Here is a 27,788-nt window from a genome sequence, read left to right on the forward strand (position 1 = left end):
AAATTAGTTGTGTTTAAAATAAAACCCGCAGGACGGAGCAAAAAAAACAGTTGGGGGGGGGTTGTTGTTGTCGCGAGTTCTGATCAGCTGTGTTGTCGCGCGCATACTATAAAGCAGGGAGGGGGGTGAGCACGCGTACTCAAGAGTGGTGTTGTCACGTCGTGGGGGCACTTTTGATTATTTTGGAAGGGCACTTTCTATCCAAGACTAAAAAGGACATGTGCACTGCACCGGTTGAGCCCTATGTGTGCACGTGCCTGAGTGGTCGTAAAGTCGAGTGAAAAAAAAAGAAATAAAGACAGCTGTGAAACATAACCAGCTTTGTCTTTTTGTAGGAAGCACACTTTAGAGGTTTTTGAGATATTGCCGTCTATCACTGAATGTGTCAGGAATTTCGAAAACAAAACCAACTGAACCGCGCTCATTTCTGGTGCCCACCTGGATGTACAGCGCCCTTAGCACTTGCCTATACTGCCTATGCCACGGGCTGGCTCGTTTCAAAACGCGGCATAGTGACAGTGTCACGAGTGGATGATGTCAAAGTCCGGGGGTGTTTTTTTTCGTGTTTGGCTCGTCTTCATTGTCGTTCAGTCTGGCTTCATGGCAGCTGAGATCACTGACATGGGAGCCATGTTCGTGCAGTCTGACATGCTACATTCGTTCAGGATTATAAAAAATTGCACAGTGTGAGTCGGCCTTAACTTGGCTATAAAGTCACATTGCTAAACGACACTAGTCACATTAGAGATCAAGGTCCCATAGTGCAATTAACAACCGTAAAACACACGTGAATCACAAAATAAAACTCTTAATAAAGGGATATTTTTGACCGAGATGAGTGCATATTTCAGATCAGAGGATTTCGCTCATTTACTATCACCCTGAAATGGCTGAGGCTGCCTAATTTGCATAAACGCAAACCGAATAAGCAACCAGGGATCTGGATGTACCTGCAGACTGCTGACTAAAGAGTTCAGTAGTGAAACAAAGAAATCCCATTCGTACATAATGAAAATCCTTTAATATTTTGCACATAGATATATATATATATATATTCATATAATTATCGTTATAATAATAATAATAGCTGTAAGTCAAAAATAATAGTCATTATATGCATATAAAACTAATCCATTAATTTACTATATGTACTATGCTGTACTTCTGTATATAAAACGACATGAAGAAACACCTCATTATAGCTTATATATACACTGTTAACGATTTTTTAAACAATTTTTACAGTAATTATGAACTGGTTTTTACTGTAGGAGAATTATGCGGTATGTTACTGTAGTTTAAAGTTGCATTGTGAAAATTACTGTATATTTTACAGTACAGATATAATACTGTAAAGACATGTAGGGCAAGATAAATGGCGCAGTAAATGTAAATACAGTATTCTTGCTGTGACTGATTTACAGTAAGTTACCGGCGAACGGCTGCCAGTAAGTTACTGTAGATTCTACTGTAGAGAAGTGTTAACAGTGTACAGAAGCTCAGAGGGAAGGAATTATAAAGCCAATAAACACTCACACACACACACACATACATACACACAAGGAATCAGTGCAAAACACTGACGAGGTTATTCAGTCACCGACAACATGTATTAAATCCGTTTTGCTTTCCGTTGATGAACCATACATGTCACGTAAAAAAACATCCAGGATATGCAAAAACTAGCAAAGGTGATAGCGACGCTCCTTCCAGAGATGCGAAAGATGGACAATTAAGATATTTCAAAGAGCTTTGGTCGAAAAAAGAAACTGCATAAATAAATATCAAGGGCAGGGAAGCACCTTCAGAGAAGCCGCAGCATCGCGTTTCATGTGTCCTATTGCTACTCAGAATGATACGGATATAGCGGGAGAGAGCGATGGCTGGAGTGTTTGATTACCCGAATGCAGTACTGTTAAACATCTGTAAACCACAGGAGATATTTGCTGAATGTGGGTGGGTCTGTTTCTGTGGTTTGTACTGGGAGGAAAACATCCTGCGTCTCGTTCTAGTCCTCTTTAAAATGACTGCAGCGGAGGGTCCACGATGCCAACTGGTGTTACGACCGCTGATATCGGGATAGACGGGTCGGCCATCACGTGTACGGAGAGGGGATGAAGTATCTGCCCTGCGAGTCTCTGTGTGGAAGGGTTTGGTCACGAGGAGCCGTCAAAACTGTGGAGGCAATGTTAAGAGAAAAGCGATGAGAATATTAAAGCAGTGCAAATAGTGACAATATAAAGATATTATGCTGGGTTAAATACTTATAGTAATACTATAGTAAACAATACAGTGCTTTCTGAACCATAAGTGTATTGTATACAGTTGAAGTCAAAATGATTAGCCCTCCTGTGAATTTTTTTTCCTTTTCAAATATTTCCCAAATTACAGTTGAAGTCAGAATTATTTGCCCCCTTTTGATTTTGATTTTCTTTTTTAAATATTTCCCAAATGATGTTTAACAGAGCAATGACATTTTTACAGTATGTCTGATAATATTTATTCTTCTGGAGAAAGTCTTATTTGTTTTATTTCGGCTAGAATAAAAGTAGTTATTAATTTTTTAAAAAACATTTTTGGGACAAAATTATTAGCTCCTTTAAGCTAACTTTTTTTTTCGATAGACTACAGAACAAATCATCATCATACAATAACTTGCCTAATTACCCTAACCTGCCTAGTTCACCTTATTAACCTAGTTAAGCCTTTAAATGTCACTTTAAGCTGTATAAAAGTGTCTTGAAAAATATCAAGTAAAATATTATTTACTGTCATCATGACAAAGACAAAATAGTTATTAGTTATTAGAAATAAGTTTTTAAAACTATTAATATGCTTAGAAATGTGCTGAAACAATCTTACCTCCATTAAACAGAAATTGGGGAAAAAATAAACAGGGGGGCTAATAATACGGGGAGGCTAATAATTCTGACTTCAACTGTACGTTTAAAAGAGCAAGGAATGTTTCACAGTATTTCCTGTAATATTTTTCTTAATATAAAGTATGATATAAAGTCTTATTTGTTTTATTTTGGTTAGAATAAAAACAGTTTTTATAAGAACATGTAAACTCTACACAGAAATGAAAACTGACCCAGAGAGTGCTAACCACTGAGCCACCGTGCTGCCGCAGAATTTGATATTGGAAATGAAAACTGTCAGCTGTTTGTGAGCTATATCTCCCCAGCTGTATGTGGTCACCGATATTTCTATATTACCGTGAGAACAGTGTAGGATTTATATAAAAATGGAAAATAACCCAAAATTTATTTATTTTCACCCCTGCAGAAGTACATGAGCATAAAACTAGTACAGTTATGAGGCTAACTAGAGATTAAAAATTGAGTTTACATTTGACATCTTTGTAACATAACATTTTTATTGTGTTTCCAATACAGTTTAAAGACACTACAAGTGCACATTTAATACTATTATTCACTCATTTTTCTCAACAATATTAAACTATATACAGATTTTGGTCCATTTACAAGCCCCTCATGTCAATAAATTAGTTCATAGATTATTAGTTAGATTAGCTTTTACCCTATGCCTTTTTCGTTTCAGACACTCCAACATTTAAACTTGGAATAATAATTTTAAAAAAAAAAAGTATTTTTACTGTTCAGGATTATCAATCTTCATATTGACAATTGCGTAGTGCACTTTGAAAACATTAATGCTTTTTTGAACGCAGCCGTGACTCATGGCAAAAGCGCAATTTAAGTTACGTCTCCAAAGCTTGTAAAAACAAAATAAATAGCGGTAATGCACCGTTGTAACTTTGATCTGCTAAGTTCTATATCTAGCAAAACAACATACAGTAAAACAGATCTGCTTTTCCAGACTACACTGTCTTCTAAATTCAATACCGGCTATAATTGTAGATTTTATAGACTTAATGAAGCACCAATTATGTAATATTGTAATAGTTACAGTAATTATTTGAAAACAGACATGCTAGTCTGACACTGTGAAAAGGGATTTGTTGGTTTAATAAAAAAAAAAAGTGAGTACAATTAGCATAATTATAAAAATTAAGTCAACTAAAAGTTCCAAGGTACAGTGAGTTTACTTACACTATTTTTGTAAAGTCGACTTGTTGCTTTGAAGGCGATTGGTTTACTTTCTTTAAGTAATTAATCACTTTTTACAGTGTAACTGACGTGGTTCAAATGATGGACTTGCAACAAAGAAACTACAATGTAAAACCCCAAAAGTTAAGGTAACTCAAACCATTTGAGGAAACCAATTGCAACAAACCATTAAGGTTCAAAAACTAATCCTAATGAGTACTGAGAACTTAATTTGAGTAAACGAAGCAATTAGAGCACAGTAAAACCCAATAAATAAACAGAACTCAAGCCAACAGAGTACTGTAAAACCCAGTAAGTTAAGGCAACTCAAACCATTTGAGGAAACCGATTGCTACAAACCATTTGAGTTAAAAAAAACTAATCTATATGAGTACTGTGAACTTACTGCATTTCAGTTGAAGTAATGAGGTATTTGATTAACTCGTTACCTTTAACACAGAGTTCAAAACTCTTTTCAAATGAGTAGAACTAACTTACAGTGAATTTTACCTACACTCATTTCATTTGATAAAGTCAACTGTTGGGTTTTACAGTGTGTGGTTTTGTGAAACACTTTTTACTACGTTGTTATTTTCCCAAAATGATGCATTATACTACGGTAGTTTAGTCGCAAGTTGCGTTGTTGTTTGGGAAACGCACCCCTGGTCGACTGATTTCAGTAGTCTGTAAATGTGTCATCATTCACTAACCTCTGTTTTGTTCCAACCCTGTATTATTTTCTTTCTGTGAAGCAAAACATAAAAAAGAGAGATCTTCAGGAATGCTTTAGTAATTAGTTAAAGTATAACATATAGGGTGATTTGTACCGTCAAGCTCCAAAATACACAAAAGGGCACCATAAATGTAGCCCATATGACTTGTGCTCTATATTTCAAGTCTTTTTAAGTAATATACGTTCACCTCAGCCATGCACTTCTGACTTTGACTTTGAATGCAAGCCTATGACTTGAGAAATTCAGAAAAGGAGGAGATTTGGGAGCTTGACAGTATGTGTATCTTCGATTTTATTGTTTTACAGAGGGAAGAACATAATACAGGGGCCTGAAGATGAAGGGGAGTAAATGATGACAGCATTCTGCACAAAATGACAACTATTGCTTTGATCACAAGAGGATTACACACATCATCATTTCTATATGGATGATGGTGCCTTTAATTACCACAAACAACAAGGAATTGGAGGGAAGGGAAACAATCAGCATTCAAATCTGGACATGGTGAGTAATCTCTAAGGATAAACGTCCACCTTTAGGCTTTTAAATATTAACAAAGCCATTTTATGCCCCTGCTGGGCAGCTTTACGAGATCACACATGGACAGGGTCACCTCTGCCAATGTATTCATACACATATGGATGCATACAGTACATGCATGGAGGGTGGTGACAGTGGGTTCTGTTTTGAACTACAGTAAGCTGTAAGCTCACTATACTGTATATGTGTCTGCATTGGCAACTCCATTCTATGTGAGCTTTAAACCTGAAATGAAAACTCAAAAGGCAACACGGGCTCATTGGAAATATGTGCATCAGTCTACATTTTTGTGAAACCGCCAAAACTGATGACATTTGCAGGGACATATTATTGACAATTAATTATTATTTTCACAGCACCAATATATATATATATATATATATATATATATATATATATATATATATATATATATATATATATATATATATATATATATACTACAATACAACATCAGCTGTGTTTATGATGATCTATTTTGAAACTTAGGGCTTTGGGTTGAGTTTGGTGAAGCACCGTTTCCCAAAAGAGATGTGATATAGGCAATAAATGTAATGTAAAATCAAGGTAAAACTATGTGGCTGCAGTGTACTTTTCTGCTGCATTTGCTTTTGAAAACACTATGGGTTGGGTTTAGGGTTTACGAGTAGGAAGTATATCCGACACATTCAGCAAAATGTACCCCAAGTAACGTATTTGAGATTCACAAAAATGTAAACAGCGTCCTCTAGTGGATTTGTCAACTGAAATGTGCAACAAAACATACTCAGAGCAACGTTTTTTAAGTTTCACAAAAAATGGAAGCTGAATTAATTAAATTATTGAAATAAATGAATAATGAAATAAATTATTATTTTGTGCTGTTCTTTTCACAACAGCAAATATATACCACAAAACAACATAACAGTGTCTATTATTTCATGATCTAATTTGTTTGCCTCACTAATCTATCTCTATATGGGCAACTGTTCTGGTGTAGTCAGTTTGCTCATCGCTATGGCCAGACAGAATCTGCGGACATTTTTAGCTATTTCCGCGCAGAATTTTGTCAAAAAAAATGTAAACTTTTATTGAATGTTTACAATGTAGGTCCAATTAGATACATTTATTTGGTAAACAAAGCAAGTCTTTCATAAAATATATCTACCAAAAGACAGAAAATATTACTTTACTAACTGCATTGTAAATAAATCATATGAACATTGTCATTTTAGTCAATAATATTACTGAAATCAATTTAAAACTGAACAAATTTAAGACTTAACCTCTTAAGGCCCAAGGTTTTTTTCACATGCATTTTTTATTTCTCTTTGCTATTTGGGCTTATTGAAATCTAATTAGAATAAAAATCTAAGCATCATCTTTTGATAAGATGTACTTTTAAAGAGAAATGATGTCCATATGTGTGGACTCGTGGTCCGAATTTGCATAAAACACTTTTTCCCTGAATGTTTTAATGTTTTTTGAACTTGCTTTGACAATCAAAGAGTGAAAACTATTTTTTTTTCCCATTTTGGACAGTTAGAAATAGGGTTTGGGACATTTCATATGCTGCAAAACAATTGCAGGATGAGACTATGTCTGTAACAAAATATAAAACAAAGTATTTTAAGTAGCCACTTAAGAGCTAAAATGTGTTGTCCACGGATGTGGACACTCAAGCCCTAGGAGGTTAATTTTAAAACTTACACAAGTAAATAGACTCAATGATGGGCTTAAAATCTGTGAATTTCTGCGTGTGCAGATTCAGTGTGGGCCTACTCATTGCACACTTTGTAGTACGATGTTGTACTTGTCATACATGCAACCGAGGCTTATTCTGAAACGTACCCCTATATACATTTCTGGAGAGCACCAAATATGTCTCAGGAGCTACGTTTTTTTTTTTTTTTTTTTTTTGCGGCCCACTGTTTACGCTTTTTCAGATCTCAAATTTCTCTCACGACTGCCATTCACGCCTACTGTTCTCATGCAAATCCACTAGAGGGTTCTGTCAACTGAGTGATCGACTGACCCACCCTCTTCTTTCCCTAAACCCAACCAATAGTGTTTTCAAAAGCACAGATTGACCCACTCACCGCCTTTCCTAAATCCAACCGACGGTTCAAAAAAGCACTCCAAAACAAGAAAAGTCCTTGCCTGATTTTCACCCCATTTTCAGATTTTACCACATTCTTACCCTGTTATTTACTTGATTGTTTTATTTTTTTGCTTTCCCACTTTCTGGAACTGTTCTTTACCGGACTAGAACCCTGTCATTGAGGTCAACTCCGATTTGCATCTTAAGTCCACCGACGTTTGTGGCGAGCCACTGGGCAAACTGGTAACAGTGGTAAAGCCATCTATATGAAGGTAAGCAGTCAACTGGTAGCGCGAAAAGAAACAGAAGCTGTCGACGGCATCATACCTTCCTGTAGCGTTCGATTCAAAGACGAAATGCAGTCATACGTAGCTCTGAGCATTTTTAATATCTCTGTCTTCATTTTTTTTAATACTCTGAAATCTTTCTATGTACTATCAATACTTCAGCGATTAGTGGAAATCTGACTGAGCTTGTTGCATCAGTAAAGGATATGTATGCGATGCAGCCTTAGACTTAAATAAGATTTCTTTTAAGGCAGCATAATTTAGCAGCCTACTGTTCTGGAATGGCCTTGGCATCAGTGATACCTAAAAATGCTGGCTACAAAGGCTGCTTACTAGGGTTTGGAACAGAGCCGAAGACACTCACCTGTCCCAGAGCTTCACGTTCCTGCAGTTGTTGCTGCAACATCCTGCTGATATCAAAGCTGCGAAGATTTTAAAAAAAAAAAGTTTCGTAAGTTCTATTGCACAACAGTCACGTCTGGATGTACAAGGCCCAAATTTCCTCATGGAATTATACTTAAAATGTCAGCAAGTCATTTTGTAACTGTATGAAGTCCATTTAGAAGTTCTTAAAAGCTTAAAAGTGTTTTTTTTGTTTGTTTGTTTGTTTGCTTGTTTTAGATGCAATGCTGTTAGCAGTTATTTATGACCTTTTTTGATACATTGAAAATATACTGATTTTGGCCCAATCCCAAGACTATGTTTGTACCCCTTCCACTTGTCCCCTTGAAACAGAGTATGAAGGGGAAGGGCTTCAAAATTTACCCCTAAGAAATGGGAGAGCACTACAACACCTGCACATGTCATCGTGTCATCGCGATCACTTGCTTCATATGAGATCAGACGATCGCGACTGCTGTAGTTATTTCAGTTGTGTTATTTTTTGGTGTTCGAGTGTGCTCCTGAAAAATCTCAGTTTCAAGTGTAAGGTATATAGCCCTTCCCCTTAGCCCTATGCCTTCATGCTAAAGAGAATTGGGATATCAATACCCCTGCATGTGAAATAGTACTGTTAAGGGGAAGGGCTAAGGGGTAGAATTGGGATTAGGCCTTTACCTTTGTAATCAACGACCTTTGTAAAATGAATGGGGAAATACTTCCAGAATCAAAGCCAATGAAAAAGTAGATGATATGGTTTATTATTATTATTATTATTATTATTATTATTATTATTATTATTATTATTAATATTATTTTATTACTATTATTATTATTTTTTATTATTATTATTTAATTCCATTATTGATTAAATAAATAAACATTTGAATTAGCATTTTCAGATTAAGGCTTTTTGACTTCACATATATAAAAATAATTATATAATTTTCAAGAGTTCACACTTAGATAATGCTTGACTATTTTAACAGGTTTGGCATGCTGTCCCGGGAGAGAACCCTAAGCTCGGAGATAGATGAGCCCAGGGCTCCCGCCTGGTACATAAACATTAGGAAGGACACGAGATCAGGTAGTTCTTGATAATTTCCCACGAATAGACCGCTAATTTTACATAGTAGGTGCTTGTGACTTTTTTTTTTTTGCATGTTTTTTGTGTGGGAGGAAACCGGAGTACCCGGGGAAAACCCACGCGAGCACGAGGAGAGCATGCAAACTCCGCACTGAGAGTGATGATTGGCTCAGCTAGTATTTGAACCAACGACCTCCTTGCTGTGGGGCAACAGTGCTAGCCACTGAGCCACCGTGTCGCCCGAACTTAGAATTGAGGAGAAGGGATGGATGGGGTTTTTTTCGAAAACGAAGATGAGGAATGAAGTTTAGGCTGGATATTTATATTAAATTTGAAATGATCCGATTGGCTAGTTAGTGATTAGTGATAGGGATCAGCTGTAGTCAATCCTATCACGTGCTCCTCTCGAAATTAGTTTGTGAAACTTCACTTATCGAATTCTTTGTTGTTGTTTTTGTGAAGTTTATTTATAAACAAATTTCGAGAGGATCACTTATGATTATGATTGTTCACAGCTTATGATTGTTCACAGCTGTTCCAACTTTAGCTAACGGCTGATTATCCTATCAGACGATCCTTAACCTACTATAAATAACCAGACTTTTCTCATCTCAATTTCTTCGTCTTGAAGAAACCACCCCACCCAACCCTACTTTCCCTCCTTTCAAACGGGCGTCACGGTGGCCAGTGATTAGCGCTGTTGCCTCACAGCAAGAATGCCCCTGGTTTAATTCCTTTCCAAACCAGACGGCATTTCTGTGCGGAGTTTGCTCGTTCTCCCCGTGGTCGCATGGGTTTTCCCCAGGTCCTCCGGTTTCCTCCCACAGTTCAAAAACAAGCACTCTAAACAAATAATCCAAATACTTTAGCCAAACTCTGAGTACACCTTTCAGCATCCATATCTAACACTTAGCTACAACAAGCAAGAGGGGGAGTCATAGAGATATACCTGAGCTCAAACTCCACTCTCGCCTTGCAACGGGAGCCCAGGGCTCGAGGATCTTATAAGCTCAGGGCTCTCTCCCGGGACAGCACGCCAAATTAGCTTTCTTATCAATCATCAGCTAAGTGTGAACTCTTGAATTATGTTTTGTTGAATACTAAATATAAGGAAAACTATTTAAATATATATTTTCCCAAAATATACTAGTAGCCGACTGCTGTTGTGCTAATGATGATTTATAACACCTTATAGCCTTAAAATTGCATTGTTGTGTGAACCCTCCATTAAAACAATCCTCAACCGCAGCAGACCTTGAATGTAAAGCATCAATATACGTCTCTGGTCAGCAGTGGTGTTGGTAAACTGTGATGTGGTTTGTGCACATTACAGGGAAGATTGAGACTGAGGGTGGTCTGTAGGAAATAAGAGGCTGCTGAAATTATTTGCTGCCCTCACAGTGCCTGAGCAGTTATTTTCTCTTTTGAAGGTTTACTGGCACACTGGAGACCGCAGGCAAACCCTCCTGTTTACCTGCTTTATAGAGCCTGGCGACAACATTCTCTCCTGCATGTCTGCCCAGACTAATCCAACTGTGAATCTGTCTGCTTTTCCCATATGCCACCCCATCAAGCGAACACACACACGCACACACATAGTGACAGGCCTCTGGGCTGAGAAAGCTCCCGCTGTGGAGACTGTAATATGAAAAAGTAACAACAAACAGTCTGATAATATTCGCCAGCAGCAATATCTAGGTGCAAGGGGTATGTGAGGGTATTATGAGGAAAAAAGATTTAAAGTGGACCTATCATGCCCCTTTTCATAAGATGCTAAATTAATCCTATGGTGTTCCCAGAATATGTTTGTGACGTTTCCGCTCAAAATAACCAACAGATCATTTATTATAGCTTGTCAAATTTCCCCCTTTTTTGGATATTGCAGAATATCAAACAGGTATCAGCCATTTAGATACAAGAAGCAGACAGACCTGTTGTATTATATATATATATATATATATATATATATATATATATATGACTTTTTATGCAGAGAAAATTGCTTTATATATACACATTTTAGAATTGAAATGCTATGTAAAATAAATTTTCTAAAAGACTAAAGTAATAAAAACAAATAAATTTCCCCCACACTAGGTGCTGTGCAATTTGGGGAAAATATCTAATTGCTTTTTTTTTTTTTTTTTTTTTTGACAGATATTGCTATTTTGATTTGCGATTTAATTTTGTGAAAAAAATATTGCATTTGTAAAAAAAAAAAAAAAGCTTGAGCTCAATAATCTGTTGTAGCTTCTTTCTGCTAAAATGCAGTGAGTGTTGGTTAAAAAAGGAACTGAAAAGATATTAACTGTCACGATTGAATGCAAGAAAACAGACCCAGTTGCAGCAATAAACAATACAAAGGGGTTTATTGACAGAAGAAGGCACAAATAGACACACAGGGGGGTGATAAGGTCCAAACGGTAGGGGCAACAACACAAGGAAGCCAGTGGTAGTGACAAGATGGTACTAAAATGAACAGCCACCCAGGAGTAGGAGCAACAGTGGTCAAAACCAGATCTAGATCTTGGAGCAGGCCACGTAAACTCCAGACTGTCAGACCAGGAAGGTCAGGACAACAAACAGACAGTAATAATATACAATAAAATAAACTAAAACAAATTACTAGAAGACAGACTTTAGCAATCTGATAAAACATAACTGAAATCTAGACTTCTAAAATCTCAAAGAGAGTAATTAAACAAATCAAACAACTGCTAATAATTATCTACTAAAAAGAATGGAACTGACAGAAAAAAAACAATGGCTCTAAGGATAAAAGTAAAATAAAGATTAGAACACAAAATTAAGTAAACACTACAAACAACGAAAGAAAGTAATAGCTACAAACAAACAATAAATAGACAAGCGAACTAGAACAGGCAAGACCAAAAGCTTAGTACAGATGCAAGGCAAGGCAAGGCAAGGCAAGGCAAGGCAAGGCAAGGCAAGGCAAGGCAAGGCAAGGCTACAAGACAAGCTCACATGGAACGAACCAGCAAAGAAATGAGAACACACAGCACATTATATAGAACAAAGCACATGAGAGACAGGTGAAGACAATCAGGAAAACAAGGTCTAAATAAGAGGGCGGGGTAACTGAAAGCAAGGAGGAAAGACAAGAGGAGCACATGGCCATGACATTATCTTATCTTCATTCAACAATGTCACTTTAAAGCTAGTATGTGAATGATTCTCTAGCGTAATGTCTAAAGTGATGACAAAACAGGTGATTTTGCTGATATTTTAAGATTACAGGGCTGAATGTGACATGAAATGCCATCAGTCTAGAGACATTTCCCAGTATTTCTCTGTTGCAATCTGGAAATCACAATAATTAACTCTTTATATACATTTTAGAACTGAATAGCAATGTAAAATGAAGATTCGTTCTCCCACTGTGCTCTATGGTGAGTTCAACCTGACATGCAACTTCAATGAACCCACCCTCTCATTGGCAGGCTAATCGGATGTTAGCCAGCTATCCAGCACTCGGACTGTTCAAAGTCATTCGATATTCATTCAGATAGACTGACGGCACATCCATTCTTTCTGAGCTTGGCCTCCATTAAGCCGGCACCAATAGCGGTCCATGTTTCATTCAGCGCTTCTTCTCTTTTTTTCATCTCGTTATCATATTTGCTTCAGGCATGCATACGCAGTCGGCCATTAAAGATTCATGCCAGTCTGTAGACTTCTAAGAAACACTTTAGGAGGCTTCAGCTGACGTCCTGCCTAGTTTATCTGCAAACATTCACAAGAACAAAGGGTGAAACTGTGCGGGAACAACCATGGATGAACTAAAAACCAATGTCCGAGAGAGAGAGAGAGAGAGAGAGAGAGAAAGAGGGGGGGGGGGGGACAGGCCCAGTGCTCTGATCAAACAGCAGATGATAAGAACGACAAAGAGCTTTAGAAATCTGCTCCACAAATGCTCAAAGGATGAGCGTGGATAAGCATCCAATCAATATTTGGCAATAAAACGAATCAAAAAAGCAAGGATTTCCTGTATCACGCAATTGAGGATGGAGATTTCGTTACACAGGAATAACGGTGCATCTTACAAAGAGGCTCTGCGCACATTAAAGTCAGCTTCAAATTAAAATTCATGCTTTGTATGCTCTATATGCATCTTGAGATTAGAGCTGGGAATCTTTAGGGACTTCACCATCTGATTCTGATCTTTGGAGTCACGTGATTTGTGGGCTGCGTTTCTTTCCTTTTTTTTCTTCCCTTTTTTTCAGCTGGGAAAATAAATTATGTGAAGGAATCATTTGTATTAGAATATTAGATCTGTGAAACAATGTCATTTGGACATAAAGACAACACACTCCTGTCACAAATTTAACAATATTTCTGCATATTAACGTGTATTTTCTCAAAAGAAATCTCAATTGAGGTCTTTTAGGGACTTCAGAAACAGAGTTTACTGATATTGAGAAAACCTTCCACTTGGGGTCCCAGCTAGCAAAATTCATGTGGCTCAAATATGGCCCACACCAGACACTTACATCTGAACCACACACTGAATGGAAAGATGGCGCTAGGGCAGCCCGCTCCTGTTTGTCAGATCTGGGCCACAAATAAGCCAAAGCAATACCACGTATTAGCCAGAATTCAACCAAATGAACCAGAACTGACCCTATTCTGGGCCACAGTTTGCTTTTATTCTGGCCCAGATCTGGGGCCTGTTTCAGTAAGGAGGTTCAAACAACTCAGAGTTTAAACTTGAACTCTGAGTTGATTTACCGAGAGATTAAAAACTCAGAGTTTTCGGTTTCAGAACAGCTGATCTGAGTTGGGTCAATCAACTTCGAGTAGACCAACTCAGAGTTAAGCGCACGCACCGTGACTTTAAAAAGGCATTATAAATGGAGCGCAGACATTACGAGTGACTATGGCAATATCTTATAAAAGAGATCACCATTTCTTATTCCAGCTGAACTTGATGTTCTCATGCAAAGTTATAGCAAATATGAGTGTATATATTTGAAAAGAAGCAACCATCAGTGAAGAAGAGACAGTTAGCGTGGGAAAACAGCTGCTCAAGTTAATGCCTAATTTCACTTTTTAAGTATTTAAATATTTAAGTATAATAAAATAAGTAATGTAATTTCTGACGTTTATATTTTTTTTTCTAAACTTTTTTATACATTTATTAGTTTTAAATGATTTAACAGTGCACTTGTGTGTCTGCCTTTTTTATTGATCAAGTGATAGAGGTTAATATAACATTTAGAAGGTAAGCAGTACTAAAAATATTTTTAGAAAGAATAATAATCCCATTAATCTAGTTACAGTGCATGTCGAAGGTAAATTTAATTATTTATTAAAAAAGGATAAGCCATCTAGTACAGTTCTTCTGTGTGTGACTAAAATGTAGGCAATAGCTATGTTTCCATCCAAATATATTACATAAATTTATGTGCAAAACTGGAATATTGCATAAAAGATGCGAATAAAATTCCATCCAACGAGTCAAAGAGAAAAAAAATCGTCACTTCCTGATTAAACTGGCACCAAATATCAACAGTAAAAACAGAATTTACTGTGGTAGAAGAAGCTGCGTCAATTAATTCTTTATTTAGCCTAATTAATGTACTTGCGCCTCGATGTCAGAAGACAATGCTGAAACACAATGAACACGTGGGGGCGTCTGAAGCCATGAGACGCGGAGACTCTTGACACGCTCCAGACACTCTGAGGTAATTAATAATATACACTAATACTGAAACAGTTAAGGCATTTTAGAATGACTAAAACAATATTTAAGACATGTTACAGTGTGCTCAGCCTGCTGGTTTGTCCATTTACACACATTTTCATTATCATATGATCATAATCTTTTTTTTAATGTACATACTGCAATTTGTTCAGTAAAAGTGTTTCCATCGTAGTTTATGCACACATTTTCTATCGAATAAAATTTTATCCTACTCAGTTATGCATGTTTTTATGCATATTTTAAAAAGTTATGTGCATCATGACATTTCTATCAATCGTTTTTATGCACATATCCAAAATGAGCATTAAAATACGTGGGTGGAAACGTAAGACTAAGGCGAGAAATACCGCTTCATCTTTAAAAAAGGGGAGGAGACAGACAGAAACTCAGAGTTTAGAGAATAAAACCTGCTTCTGACCAGGTTAGATTCACAGAGTAAGTTACCACAGTAACTGACTCTGAGTTAAAGTTAACTCTCTTTCAGAAACAGGCTTGACTTACCCTGCTTTCTCCAGTTTAACAAACCTGCCATTTTGAAACGGAAAACCCAGAGTTTCTCTCATTTCAGGGTTAAAATACTCTGAGTTTTCAGTTAACCTCCTTTCTGAAACAGGCCCCTGGCCTATTACTTCTAATAATGGATGAAACATTGGTAAACATCAGTGAATTATATTATTCATCACGGGTTGTGCCTCACTTCATTTTGTTAGCTGTAATGAACAAACTTTTCTAGCAAAGTTCTTAAAAGTTGCAGCAGCCCAAAAGAAATTTCATATTAAGGGGTTGAGGGCTTTGAGCCTTACTAAAAGCAAACACTTTTCTCCATGATGGTGACTTTAGTCTGTGTGGCCCACAGATAACTGGGCCACATTTACCATATCTTCTCTGGGCCACTATAGGCTCACAGCCACATTAGCCAGAGCTAACTGTGCCAAATATTTGCCAAAAGTGGCCCACATTTGTTTTAGGATAACTGGGCCCCATTTGCCATATCTTATCTGGGCCACTATAGGGTCAAATCCACATTAGCCATAGCTTACTGTGCTGAATATTCGCCAAAAGTGGCCCACATATGTTTTAAGATAACTGGGTCACATTTTCCATATCTTCTTTCGGCCACTATAGGCTAACGGCTGCGTTAGCCAGAGTTTACTGTGCTGAATATTTGCCAAAAGTGGGCAATATATGTCTTAAATAACTGGGCCACATTTGCATCTACGCGAGTGAGCCACTTTAGGTTTAGACCCGGATTACCCTTAAATGACAATGTCACTTTTTTGCCAACTTTTTGCCACATTTGTCCTTTGTCATTTGGGCCAAATTTACCATTGTCCACATGATCCACGTTAGGCTCACATTCAGATTACATTTTGTCATAAGTGCCAAATCTTTGCCTTAAATGGCCCATCTATGAATTGGAATCCTGCCCCCCACCCCCCGCCATTGTACAGGTGGGCCACTTCAGGCTCACATTCATTTTGTCTGGGCCAAAGGAATACCACCAGTGCCGCATAACTGCCTAAAGTGGCCCACATTCATATACTATTAAGGTGACTTTCGTTCATTCAACAATTTTCCTTCAGCTTAGTCCCTTATTTCTAAGGGGTTGCCACAGCAGAAAAAACATGCAAACTCCACATAGAAATGCCAACTGATTCAGCCGGGTCTTAAAACAGCACCCTTCTTGCTGTGGGGCGACAGTGCTAACCTCTGAGCCAGTGTGCCGCTGGAGTGACTTTGTGCTCATATATTTGCAGATCTTTTTCATGCTCAAACAGCCCATTTTAAACACTTAAGGACATTTAAAGTTTTCAAAGCAAATTAGGAGGCCTTTAAGATTAGTTTGACCCCGTAGATTTTAATTAAATGATTAAAAGTGTACCTTAACTTCTCTCTTGTGATGCAGATTTCAGCTTAACCCCTCCCTCTGTGCATTTTCTTTTTCAATAATCCATTTCACTCAGTTTTACTTCACAATATTGAGGCGATATTGCACTACTATTGCGACAGCACTACCTACTGCGCCACTGCATCGCCTAATATGAATATGTAATGATTAAAAGTAATTTGGTGCACTTCCTGATAATATTATGACCAACAAAGGTAAAAGTATGAGAGCTTTATGATGAAAATTGATAAGATATTTAATATTAGCAGAGAAATGCACAAATATTAGCTGTTGTTCTGTATTATGAATGGATGGATAACTAGATAGATAGATGGATGGATGGATGGACGGACAGATAAATAGACACACCAGGGATGTACAGATGTTAGATGGATGTAAAGCTAGATAGCTGTAAGATAGATAGATGGATGGACAGACGGACGGACGGATGGACAGACAGATGGATAGACAGACGGATAAATAGACAGACGGGATAGTTAGATGGATGGATGTATAGCTAGATAGTTGGGTGATGGACGGACGGACGGACGGACGGACGGACGGACGGACGGACAGACAGACAGACAGACAGACAGACAGACAGACAGACAGACAGATAGATAGATAGATAGATAGATAGATAGATAGATAGATAGATAGATAGATAGATAGATAGATAGATAGATAGATAGGTAGATAGGTAGATAGATGGATAGATGGATAAATAGACAGACAGGGGATAGATGGATGGATGTATAGCTAGATAGTTGGGTGATGGGTGGATGGATGGATGGATGGATGGATGGATGGATGGATGGATAAATAGACAGACCAGGGATGATTAGATGTATGGATGTAAAGCTAGATAGTTGGTAGGTAGATAGATGGATGGACAGACGGACGGACGGATGGACAGACAGATGGATAGACAGACGGATAAATAGACAGACGGGATAGTTAGATGGATGGATGTATAGCTAGATAGTTGGGTGATGGACGGACGGACGGACGGACGGACGGACGGACGGACGGACGGACGGACGGACGGACGGACGGACGGACGGACGGACAGACAGACAGACAGACAGACAGACAGACAGACAGACAGACAGACAGATAGATAGATAGATAGATAGATAGATAGACAGGGGATAGATGGATGGATGTATAGCTAGATAGTTGGGTGATGGGTGGATGGATGGATGGATGGATGGATAAATAGACAGACCAGGGATGATTAGATGTATGGATGTAAAGCTAGATAGTTGGTAGGTAGATAGATAGGTAGAAATGTCAGTATATGAAGTGCTCATCTTGAGATATTACCAATATATATTTTACCTTGACTTAAATTAACATTGAAAATATTTTGTCTTAAACGATTTCTAAAACAACATGTTTTTCAGCAAAGTTCTGATCATGTTAAAAGACACGTCTTTCATTTGGGTTATTGAATGTGCAACATGGCAAATCTCTTTTTGTATTCTGCCATTAGCATTAATAAACATTATACAAGGCTTTGCATTTCGATAATGCACTGAGTGTGCGTTTAGCTCTTGAGCTTGAATATTGAAAATGTATTGTGTGTGCTTTCAGACTGCTAGATTATAGTGTTCACATTGCCCTGAAAGCTCATGATATTTCTGCAATATGGGGTGACTGAGCTCTATTAGATACAGAGAGGTTTTTAAGAGGTCAAGATGAGCTATTTTCTATTTCCACAAGTTCAAAACTTCCGTGACTATCTCTTTCTCCTGTCTTTATAACACACACATGCACACACACAGAGACAGACTTATACATTTCCATCATCATAAAACAGGGATTACAGGAGAATGTCCTATATTTTCAGAGATCATGGAAACGCTTAAGCTCTAACAGGGGGAGGAGACACAACATTCTCTTACTGGTATAAGAGCATCCACTTGCTCGGCTTTGGATTTTTGGGGAATAGTAATTATATAAATGCGGTTATAAATAGACACAGGCATCGTAAACTTCACTGTGATGTAAATTTCCACACTAATTTCATGATCACTGCTGTCACACAAGGACATCTGCTTGCGTGTATGTAGTGTCATTTCATCATTCAGGGGTGTAAATCTAAGTAGGTTCGTAAATGACTGCCTATAAAAACACAGATGTTGTCTTGGTTTATCATTTTCACACATCTGTACTGCTAATGATCATAGTTGCAGATTCTTCATTTAAAATACACTAACCGGCCACTTTATTAGGTACACCTGTCCAACTACTTGGTGCAAATTTCTAATCAGCCGATAACATGGCAGCAACTCAATGCATTTAGGCGTGTAATAATGGTCAAGACGATCTGCTGCAGTTCAAACCGAGCATCAGAATGGGGAAGAAAGGGGATTTAAGTGACTTTGAATGTGGCATGGTTGTTGGTGCCAGACGGGCTGGTCAGATTATTTCAGAAACTGCTGATCTACTTGCATTTTCACACACAACCATCTCTAGGGTTTACAGAGAATGGTCTGAAAAAGAGAAAACATCCAGTGAGCGGCAGTTTCGTGGGTGCAAATGCCTTGTTGATGTCAGAGGAGAATGGCCAGACTGGTTTCAGCTGATAGAAAGGCAACAGTAGCTCAAACAACCGAGGTGTGCAGAAGAGCATCTCTAAACGCACAATACGTTCAAACTTGAGGCAGATGGGCTACAGCAGCAGAAAACCAAATCGAGTGCCACTCCTGTCAGGTAAGAACAGGAAACTGAGGCTACAATTCGCACAGGCTCACCAAAATTGAACAATCGAAGATTGTAGAAATGTTACCTGGTCTGATGAGTCTTGATTTCTGCTGCAACATTCAGGGTGTACTCACACTAGGTACAATTGCCTCGAACCGGGCCAAAGCACGCTTGTCCCCCCTCCCATCTCCCCCGACGGCCCGCACTCACACCACAATCAGGCCTGGGCACGCTTACGTCATCGATGCTGCGCTGTTCAGTGAGAAGCGCTCTCACTCAGCAGCGCAGCGATTGCTCTAGTTAGATTGTTTCTGTTGTTTGATATGCAATGACATTAAAGTCACTTAAAGTCACGTCTCGCACTTTCGGGCTTTGGTGCGTTTTGCACTCAGACACAGCCCAAGTGAACTGCGCTCAGGCCCACCTCTTCCAACCGGGCCAGGGCCGGCCAAGTGAACCATGCCTGAGCCGGATTCAGCGCACTCACACTTCTCAAACGATCCGGGAAATAGGCCAGGGCACGGTTCGGATAGCATAGTGTGAGTAGGCCCTCAGATGGTAGGGTCAGAATTTGGCATCAACATGAGAGCAAGGATCCATCCTGCCTTGTATCAATGCTTCAGGCTGGTGGTGGTGTAATGGTTTATTTGCTTGGCACACTTTGGGCACATTAGTACCAATGGACCAATTTCTCCAGTACCTTGTTGAATCTATGCCACAAAAGACTAAGGGTGCTTACACACCTGGGGCCTCATGTATCAATGCTGCGTACGCACAAAAACTTTGCGTACGCCAGGTTTCACGCTCAGAATCGCTCACGTTTGGATTTACTAACAATGAACTGATTGTGGGAATGTGCACAGGTTCACGGCAGCTTTCTGGCAGGCGTACGCACATTTTTTGTGCGTGTCTGTTTTATTTCCATTGGCGACTCCTAGAGGCAGTTGTGTTAAATTCTTCTCTACAAAGTGTCTGATCCTTGCAATGGCAGCTGTATGAGACGGGTTCATGTAGTAGGTATGTAAGATTTCAATCAGAAACATTTGCATTCAATAAATGTGCAAATAAAATATGATGCACAAACTTATTGATGATTCCTACTTGTCTTTCTCTTGATAAATAGTGGGCAAAATCTGATATGTAGCGGGAAATAAAGAAGAAAGAATTCATCAGACGGTGGATTCGAGCCGAGTGTACGCTCGAACATGTCTGTACATGATATGATGCTTCTTATGAGGTGCGCCACTGAGACTGCTTAGGGTATCGCAACATTTTACAGATATAAATCACACTATTTCTCTTTTAAATGCACTCAGTGCGATGTTCAGACCCAACTGTGTTAACCGCATCAGCTAAACTCTCCCACTCTATTTTTTTCTTTTGTTGTTAATTCCGGAGACCAAACTTGCAAATAACACCGCTTTTCTCCGGTCTACCTCCGAAAGCAGCACCTCCAATTCACATTCTGTTCAAAGTTTCTCTTTTTGCTTGCTTTTGCCGTTGCTTTTTCGTTGGGTTTTGCCATTAGCATAGTCATTAGCATATTCATACGGGGGAGGAGGCAGGGAGGGGTTTTGTGCTCGTGCATGTTGCGCTCAGTTTCACGTTCATTCAGATGTACAAAAGAATATGCGTGAGATTCGGCGTACGCAGTGTTTCATACATCAGAATTTTTTTCTGCGTACGCACATTTACAGCTTTGTGCGTATGCAATGTTTTAGTAAGATTTCCACGCAAGTCTTCGTACATGAGGCCCCTGGACTTTTGTTTCAGAACCTGTGTCGCTTGCCCATGTAGCGCGGTTCGTTTGGTATATGTGAATCCAGCAATTGCGTTCGGATCTGTGACAAATCAATCGGTCCAAGATCACCTGAATGAGTTGGTCTCGGCTTGATTGAAACGAACTCGGGAGCGGATCGATTTTAGGAGAAAGCGATACGATCCAAGCCCGGATAGATCACAGTGTATCATGGATATGTCATAGGCAAATATACGGCTATATGAAGAGAGAATTATGAGTAGGGCCGGAGGTCATTCCTACCAGTAAATGTGTGTTTCATGTAAAAGCCTAGTTTTACATGGCGACAAGTATCGTACCACACTAGGCAATTTCAGTGATCAGTAATCAGTTACGATTTTTTACATAACTCACCCGACACTGCTGTAAATGTAGTGAAACCTGTTAGGTGACCATTCTTATTGCAGTCACATGTGGTGCAGAAGCAAATATTGGGATGCAACGCAGCGTTTTTAGTGAAACTCACAATCCTCACACAAAGCCATGACTCAAGCGTCTGAGCTGAGAGCTGAGCCCACCGTGAAAATCCATTAGGGGCCCGTGACTAAGAGCTCACTGTAATATTCTTTCCCAGGGAAATAAAAATAATCACATATGGTGCACAGGGCAAGAATTAAAGGACATCTTCTCACTTGGCAGCTTCTGCTTTTGTTCATTTCATCTGCGTAAGCCATGCCACTGTGTAAATGTAAGCCTGTTATTCTGTATGGCAAGTTTGGGCAGCAGTTAGAGGGGACAGTTTGGTATTTCAATCCAATTATTAAACTAAATTAATTAATATTGACTAATTTAGGTCAGGCGGCATGGTGGCTCAGTGGCTCCAGCCTCACAGCAAGAAGGTCGCTGGTTCGAGCCTCGATTGGGTCAATTGGCATTTCTGTGTGGTGTTTGCATGTTCTCTCTGTGTTTGCGTGGGTTTCCTCCGGGTGCTCCCCCACAGTCATGCGCTATAAGTGAATTGAATGAACTAATTTGGCAGCTATGTATAAGTGTGTGTGTGAATGTGAGAGTATTTGGGTGTTTTCCAGTACTGGGTTGTGACTGTGGAGACCTCTGGTAAATCAGAGACTGAATGAATGAATGAATGAATTATTTTGGTCACTTATAACTGTAACATTCAACTGTACATAACCTCTGGTAAATCAGAGACTCAGCAGACGGAAAATGAATGAGTGAATAATCTTGGACTGTAACATTCATCTGTACATAACTCATATATGATTTGATCTAATAAAAACATTGCAATAGAGCATAGATCTAACAAAAACAGTGTAAAATTTGATAACATTTCATTTCATATTTTACAACTTGTCAATTTAACCTGCACTGTATACTGTATATGTTCACAACTGTCCATTTTAATCAATTTAATTGTGCTAAAATATTATGAACAAAATAAAATATAACCAAGTTGTCATTAGGGTGTAAACTTTATTTAAAAAAAAAATAATAATAAATAAATATATATATATATATATATATATATATATATATATATATATATATATATATATATATATATATATATATATATATATATATATATTAGGCTTATTCCCTGATTTATCAGGGGTAGACACAGTGGAATGAACCCACAATTACTCTTTGTGGGTGTTAAAAAAACTCAAGTATGGCCTTTTGTATACAATAATTTTGTTTGAATGAAATTAATAAAAAAAAAGCTCACAGCTTTTTATATAATTTTCACTACAAAGGGATTTACAAACTAAAAGTAAAGTAGCGTTTTTGGTCTACGATAATTTTGTCAGAATAAAAACGTTAAAATAAAATAAATAATAATTAAACAAAAAAATGATAAAATAAAAAATAATTAAATTAAATTAAAATTAAATAATATAAAATAAATCATTATTTAAGTGTTGTATTATATCAGTTGTTAAAGCTTGTAAACCTCACTCACTTTCTTTTGACTTATTTCCTGATTTATCAGGGGTCAATGAACCACCAACTATTCTGGCATATGAATAAAACAGAATTTAAAAACTAAAATATAACCATCACTATACATTTCCTTAAAGAGTAAATGTAGGACTTTCCCGTGTGTGTCACTATTGTTTATAATCTGTTTATTTTTAGGAATAGATGTTATTATGTTTCAGAGTATTTGAAGAACAAATATAGGTATGTATGTTTGAATTGTAAGTTTAAATGCAGGCAATTTTTATGTTGTATTTTCATAAATATCATAGTTCTGATAGATTATGGAGATGTGTATTACCGTTTCTAGCCGATCGGTTGTGTCTGTGTATAAATTAAGACACAAGTTTCATTTTCATTCTCTCTCAGTTATTGTTCGGGGCCGGTACGCTTGCCGGTTTATAACCTAGCTCGCTGCCAGCTACTAGTTACTAGCAACTAACAACTGTCATTAGACAAGGAAGGACGTCGAAGATTGACAGACAAGTGTAACATCAGTACGGCTGTTTACTTTGTGGATGAACATTGTGTATGTGTACGCAATAAAAGTTCAGCAGTGGCTCGAGTTGTATCCATCGTACTTGCCCTGAATCCCTTCCAGTGGGGAGTTTATTGAGGTAAAGTGAGTAACCTGATAAAAAAACTGGACAGTAAAGTCGAAACATTACTGGAATATAAATAAGATAACTTAAATAAGTAAAATAACACAAATTTTATTTAATTTTCACAACAAAGGGATTTACTAACTAAAACTAAGGTACAGCCTTTGGTATACAATAATTTTGTCAGAATAATAGCGTTAAAATAAAATAAATAATAGTTAAACAAACAATAAGTAAATAAAAAAATATTAAATAAAAAAAAAATGTAATTAAATTAAATTAAGTTACGATTCAGCCTGTCACCTGTAAGACAGTGTGTTAGATAGTGGAAGTGGGGGAAAGGTCTCTGTCTACTGTATGTGTGAGGTAAACAGTGAGCAGGCTGTCAGATTCAGAGCTAAATATAGAGCCGGAGTCAGAGGGGGGTTTTTCCCAAGGTCACAGAGGAGCAACACACACACACACACACACACACACACACACACATAGAGCAATTGAGATACAGGTCTGCCTAAACCTTCCCTGAGGATTCAAGAGTTTGAGTCTGAAGAGGTCTGACTTCTGTATCATCATGAAATGGCCTTTTTTTCCTGGAGTTGTGTAATGGCCGCTTTGTCTCCTCTTTAAAAGCCTCAATCTTATCTGTGGTATTAGTAAAGTCTTAGAATTGCCATGGTTTAAAGTAGCTGAGAAATAAATCTCACATGCACAAGAGTTTGGAAAGAGTTTTAGAGCAGTGAAGCTTAGCCAAGAAATGTGATTATGCCACTCAGTTTATGAAAGGAGAAGTGGCTTCCAGTTCTAGAACAAATTCAAGATCTTTTCACTGGATTAGTTTACTAATTTCACAAACTCAGTCATTGGTTAATGACCGCACTGATTCAACAAAGCATATGTGTACACAACAATGTATGAAAAGAAATACAGGCCAATGTTATCAAAATGAAACCCTTTTCAGCCATCTTCAGCCATTAGCCCCTTTCATAACGGTAAATTTACGGAAAATTACCAGAACGACTTTACCGGTAAATTAAAAAAAGTGCTATTCACACAGGCAAGAACATTCCGGATTTTTTTCTGGAAAAGACCATTCACACATCCATTCCAAAATACCTGTAAATTCTGACATCATTAACCAGAAAGGAGCTCAAAATGGCTATCATTGTATTTGTAAACACAGAAAAGGTCTGGCTTTTGTTGATGGTTGATGGTACATAATGTGTGTGTGTGTGTGTGTGTGGGTGTGTGTGTGTGTGTGTGTGGTGGTGCTCACCGGCTGCTTCACGTGCACACACATTAAGCAACTGAAGCAGAGCTTGAAGGTCAACAAACAGAGGTTTATCATAAGCATTTTATCGATAATTATTTCCACAGTTGGCATTAAGAAGAAAGATAGAAAAGTTATCTGACTAACATCTAGCAGCTAAATGTGTCTGATAAAATATTCAAAGGCTTTAATTTTCATAAACATTGCGGATGTGAATGCATCTGAGTGTTCTGATTGGCTGGAGGAGACTCACGTCAGCACGTTCTTATCGTGAACACATTCTTTCTAGCAATTTTCCTTAAACTGTATGTTCCGGAAAATTACAGTTAATGTTACAACATATCTTTCCGGAAAATTGTCAGAACAACTGTACTGGTATTTTCGAAAAAGGGCCTGTTCACACATGATCCCTTTTTGGAAAGTTGCCAGTAATTTTCAAATGTTCGCAGTTTCAGGCCAAAGTTATAGTGCACAACACAAAGAAGGTTAACTATGTTTTCATCCACCATTTTTGCATGAGTATTTTGGAATACTGGATTAAAAATGCTTAAGATGTATATAATCTTTTTTTTTTTTTTTAAGTTTCCATAAAAACGTATCTACAAAACTAAGTAGGAAAAAAATCCAATAAGAGAAATTCTTCATTAACTATGATGGAAACACATTTACTGACTAAATTCTAGTTCAGGCTCATTTTGATTACGACCCCTGTATACATTTCTGGAGAAAGCACAATATGTCCCAGGAGATACTTTTTTTTACGTTTTTATTTTCACAAATCCACCAGAGGCTGATGTTACGCTTTTTCAGATCTTAAATTTCTTCTGCGAGTACCAATTGCGCCTGTTCTCCTCGCTTAAGTCCACCGGATGGCGCTATCGACTGACTGACTGGCTGACCAACCGACCAATCCCCCCACCTCCCCCTTCCTTAAACCCAATCAATAGTATTTTAAAAAACAGTGATTGACCCACCCACGCACTTCCATAAACGAAACGCAGAGTTTTGAGAAGCAATCCAGAAAAAGAAAAGCCCTTGCCTGATTTTAACCACGTTTTTAAATTTTACCACATTCACATACGTGCTTTGTAATTTTTTATTTACTTATATTTAATAATTTTAATTTTAATATATATACATACCACATTCATTTACTTGTTTAAGTAAATTTTGATACTGCTTTGTCTTACCCACTTTCTGGCACTGTTCCCGTTGTCGCGGTCAACACATCTCTGCTTCTCAAGTCCGCTGACGTACGTGTCGAGCTAACAGACAAAGTGGTAACAGCTGAAAAGCTGTCCACATGCAGGTAAGCGGTAAGCTGGTGAGCGCGAAAAGAAACAGTGTCATACCACTCCGTAGCATTCGTTTTAAAGACAAAATGCAGCAATACGTACTTCTGGCTACATAATTGGCAATCTCCAGAAATGTATATAGGGCTACGCTTTTAGAATGAACCTATGTTGGAAACATTAGAAGATTTGGAATATTTAGCTATGCTTTTAAGTTTCTTCATGGCCCATTGTAAGGTTGAAAGCTCAGATCCCCATTCATTTAGACCAGTGTAATATTAAAAATGTCTTCTTTTATCTCTGATAGATTAAAACAAGACATACGGGTTTGGTATGACATGTTGGTGAGTAAATGATGACAGAAGTTTCATTTTGGGGTGAACTGGTCCTTTAACCTTGCACTGCTACAAAAACACAACATTTCGGTTCCTCCATCTGCTCTCAGTGCGGGGTCAGCAAAAAACACAAAAATATAAACCTGAGCCAAGTGACTGAGAATAGAGCACCCATTTTTCTCTGCCTGTCCAACAATGGCTTCCTTTTAACGTTCAGTAACATGAGCATTGGCGATTTCTTTGCATAAAGCTGCATATCGACAGATGTTTTCAGCATACTGTTCTGCCTGAATGAGAACCGCCCTCATGTGAAATCCAAGCCAAATTTCAAGCATTAACTGACAGCGCTACTGTACAATTCCCATGCAAACTCTAATTCTGCATCTTAGTCTGAAGGGAAAAAAAGCATGCAGAATGATGGCTTTAAGATTAGTTTTGAGGAGGTTAAAAGGTGCTTGTTGTGGTGCAGGATTTCTGTGAAAAACGCTGAGGGATTGTATTGTCACGCTGTTATTTAGACGCTCCTTTATCCGAACTTCGCTGACTAAAGCCACCGTGATGTTTATAATCGTGTGATTGGGCTTTTTGAATAAGAGCCACACGCTAAGAAAGCAGAAAAAAATAATAATAATTCTCTGAAAACCTCTTACAGGATTATCCAGAGCTCCAACATCCCCACATGTATGCGCAACTTTAATTCCTACAACAAATACTGCGTTTGTGATTTGTAGACTTCAACATGCTACTTCTGAACGGATTTCCTAATAGCAGCACAATGCGGTTTTGTCAATACGTGCAAATGCTGTAACCGTCTCCATCATGCCGGCCTGCAAATAGACATCCACAGCTCTTATGTCACAAACTGTGATATAATCATGGTTAAACTGTGATATAACTGTGATATAACTCCAAAATTCAGTACAGCCACCACCGTTGAGTGAACTAAATAAATAAATTAAGGACGCTAGCTGTCTGCCCACCGAGTTAATGCTGACAGCGCTGATGGATTCTCTATAAAAGCGCTCACTGACAGGGCTCTTCAACAAATACAGGCG

General features: G+C 38.0%; 1 protein-coding gene and 1 long non-coding RNA gene across 8 annotated transcripts in view; one reads left to right on the forward strand and one right to left on the reverse strand.

Annotated features, from left to right (window-relative positions):
- LOC141386175 (uncharacterized) overlaps nucleotides 1–8,148 on the forward strand; it is a 70,914-nt gene extending 62,766 nt beyond the window's left edge. The window contains exons 3-4 of the long non-coding RNA XR_012407623.1: nucleotides 5,113–5,311; nucleotides 7,596–8,148. This is a non-coding gene — a long non-coding RNA (uncharacterized lncRNA). The remainder of the gene's footprint in view (nucleotides 1–5,112; nucleotides 5,312–7,595) is intronic.
- The window catches only part of ccdc85al (coiled-coil domain containing 85A, like), a 38,940-nt gene continuing 12,154 nt past the window's right edge, over nucleotides 1,003–27,788 (reverse strand). For 2 of the 7 annotated variants that reach the window (XM_005165710.5, NM_001004570.1), the window contains 2 exon segments: nucleotides 8,079–8,136; nucleotides 1,003–2,175 (listed from right to left, as the gene is read on the reverse strand). In XM_005165710.5, the coding sequence (XP_005165767.1) occupies nucleotides 2,157–2,175; nucleotides 8,079–8,136 (77 nt within the window). In that variant the 3' untranslated portion in view covers nucleotides 1,003–2,156. 7 annotated transcript variants of the gene reach the window in all.

Source organism: Danio rerio, chromosome 6 (genome assembly GCF_049306965.1).
Source record: "Danio rerio strain Tuebingen ecotype United States chromosome 6, GRCz12tu, whole genome shotgun sequence".
NCBI classification, from domain to species: Eukaryota; Metazoa; Chordata; class Actinopteri; order Cypriniformes; family Danionidae; genus Danio; species Danio rerio.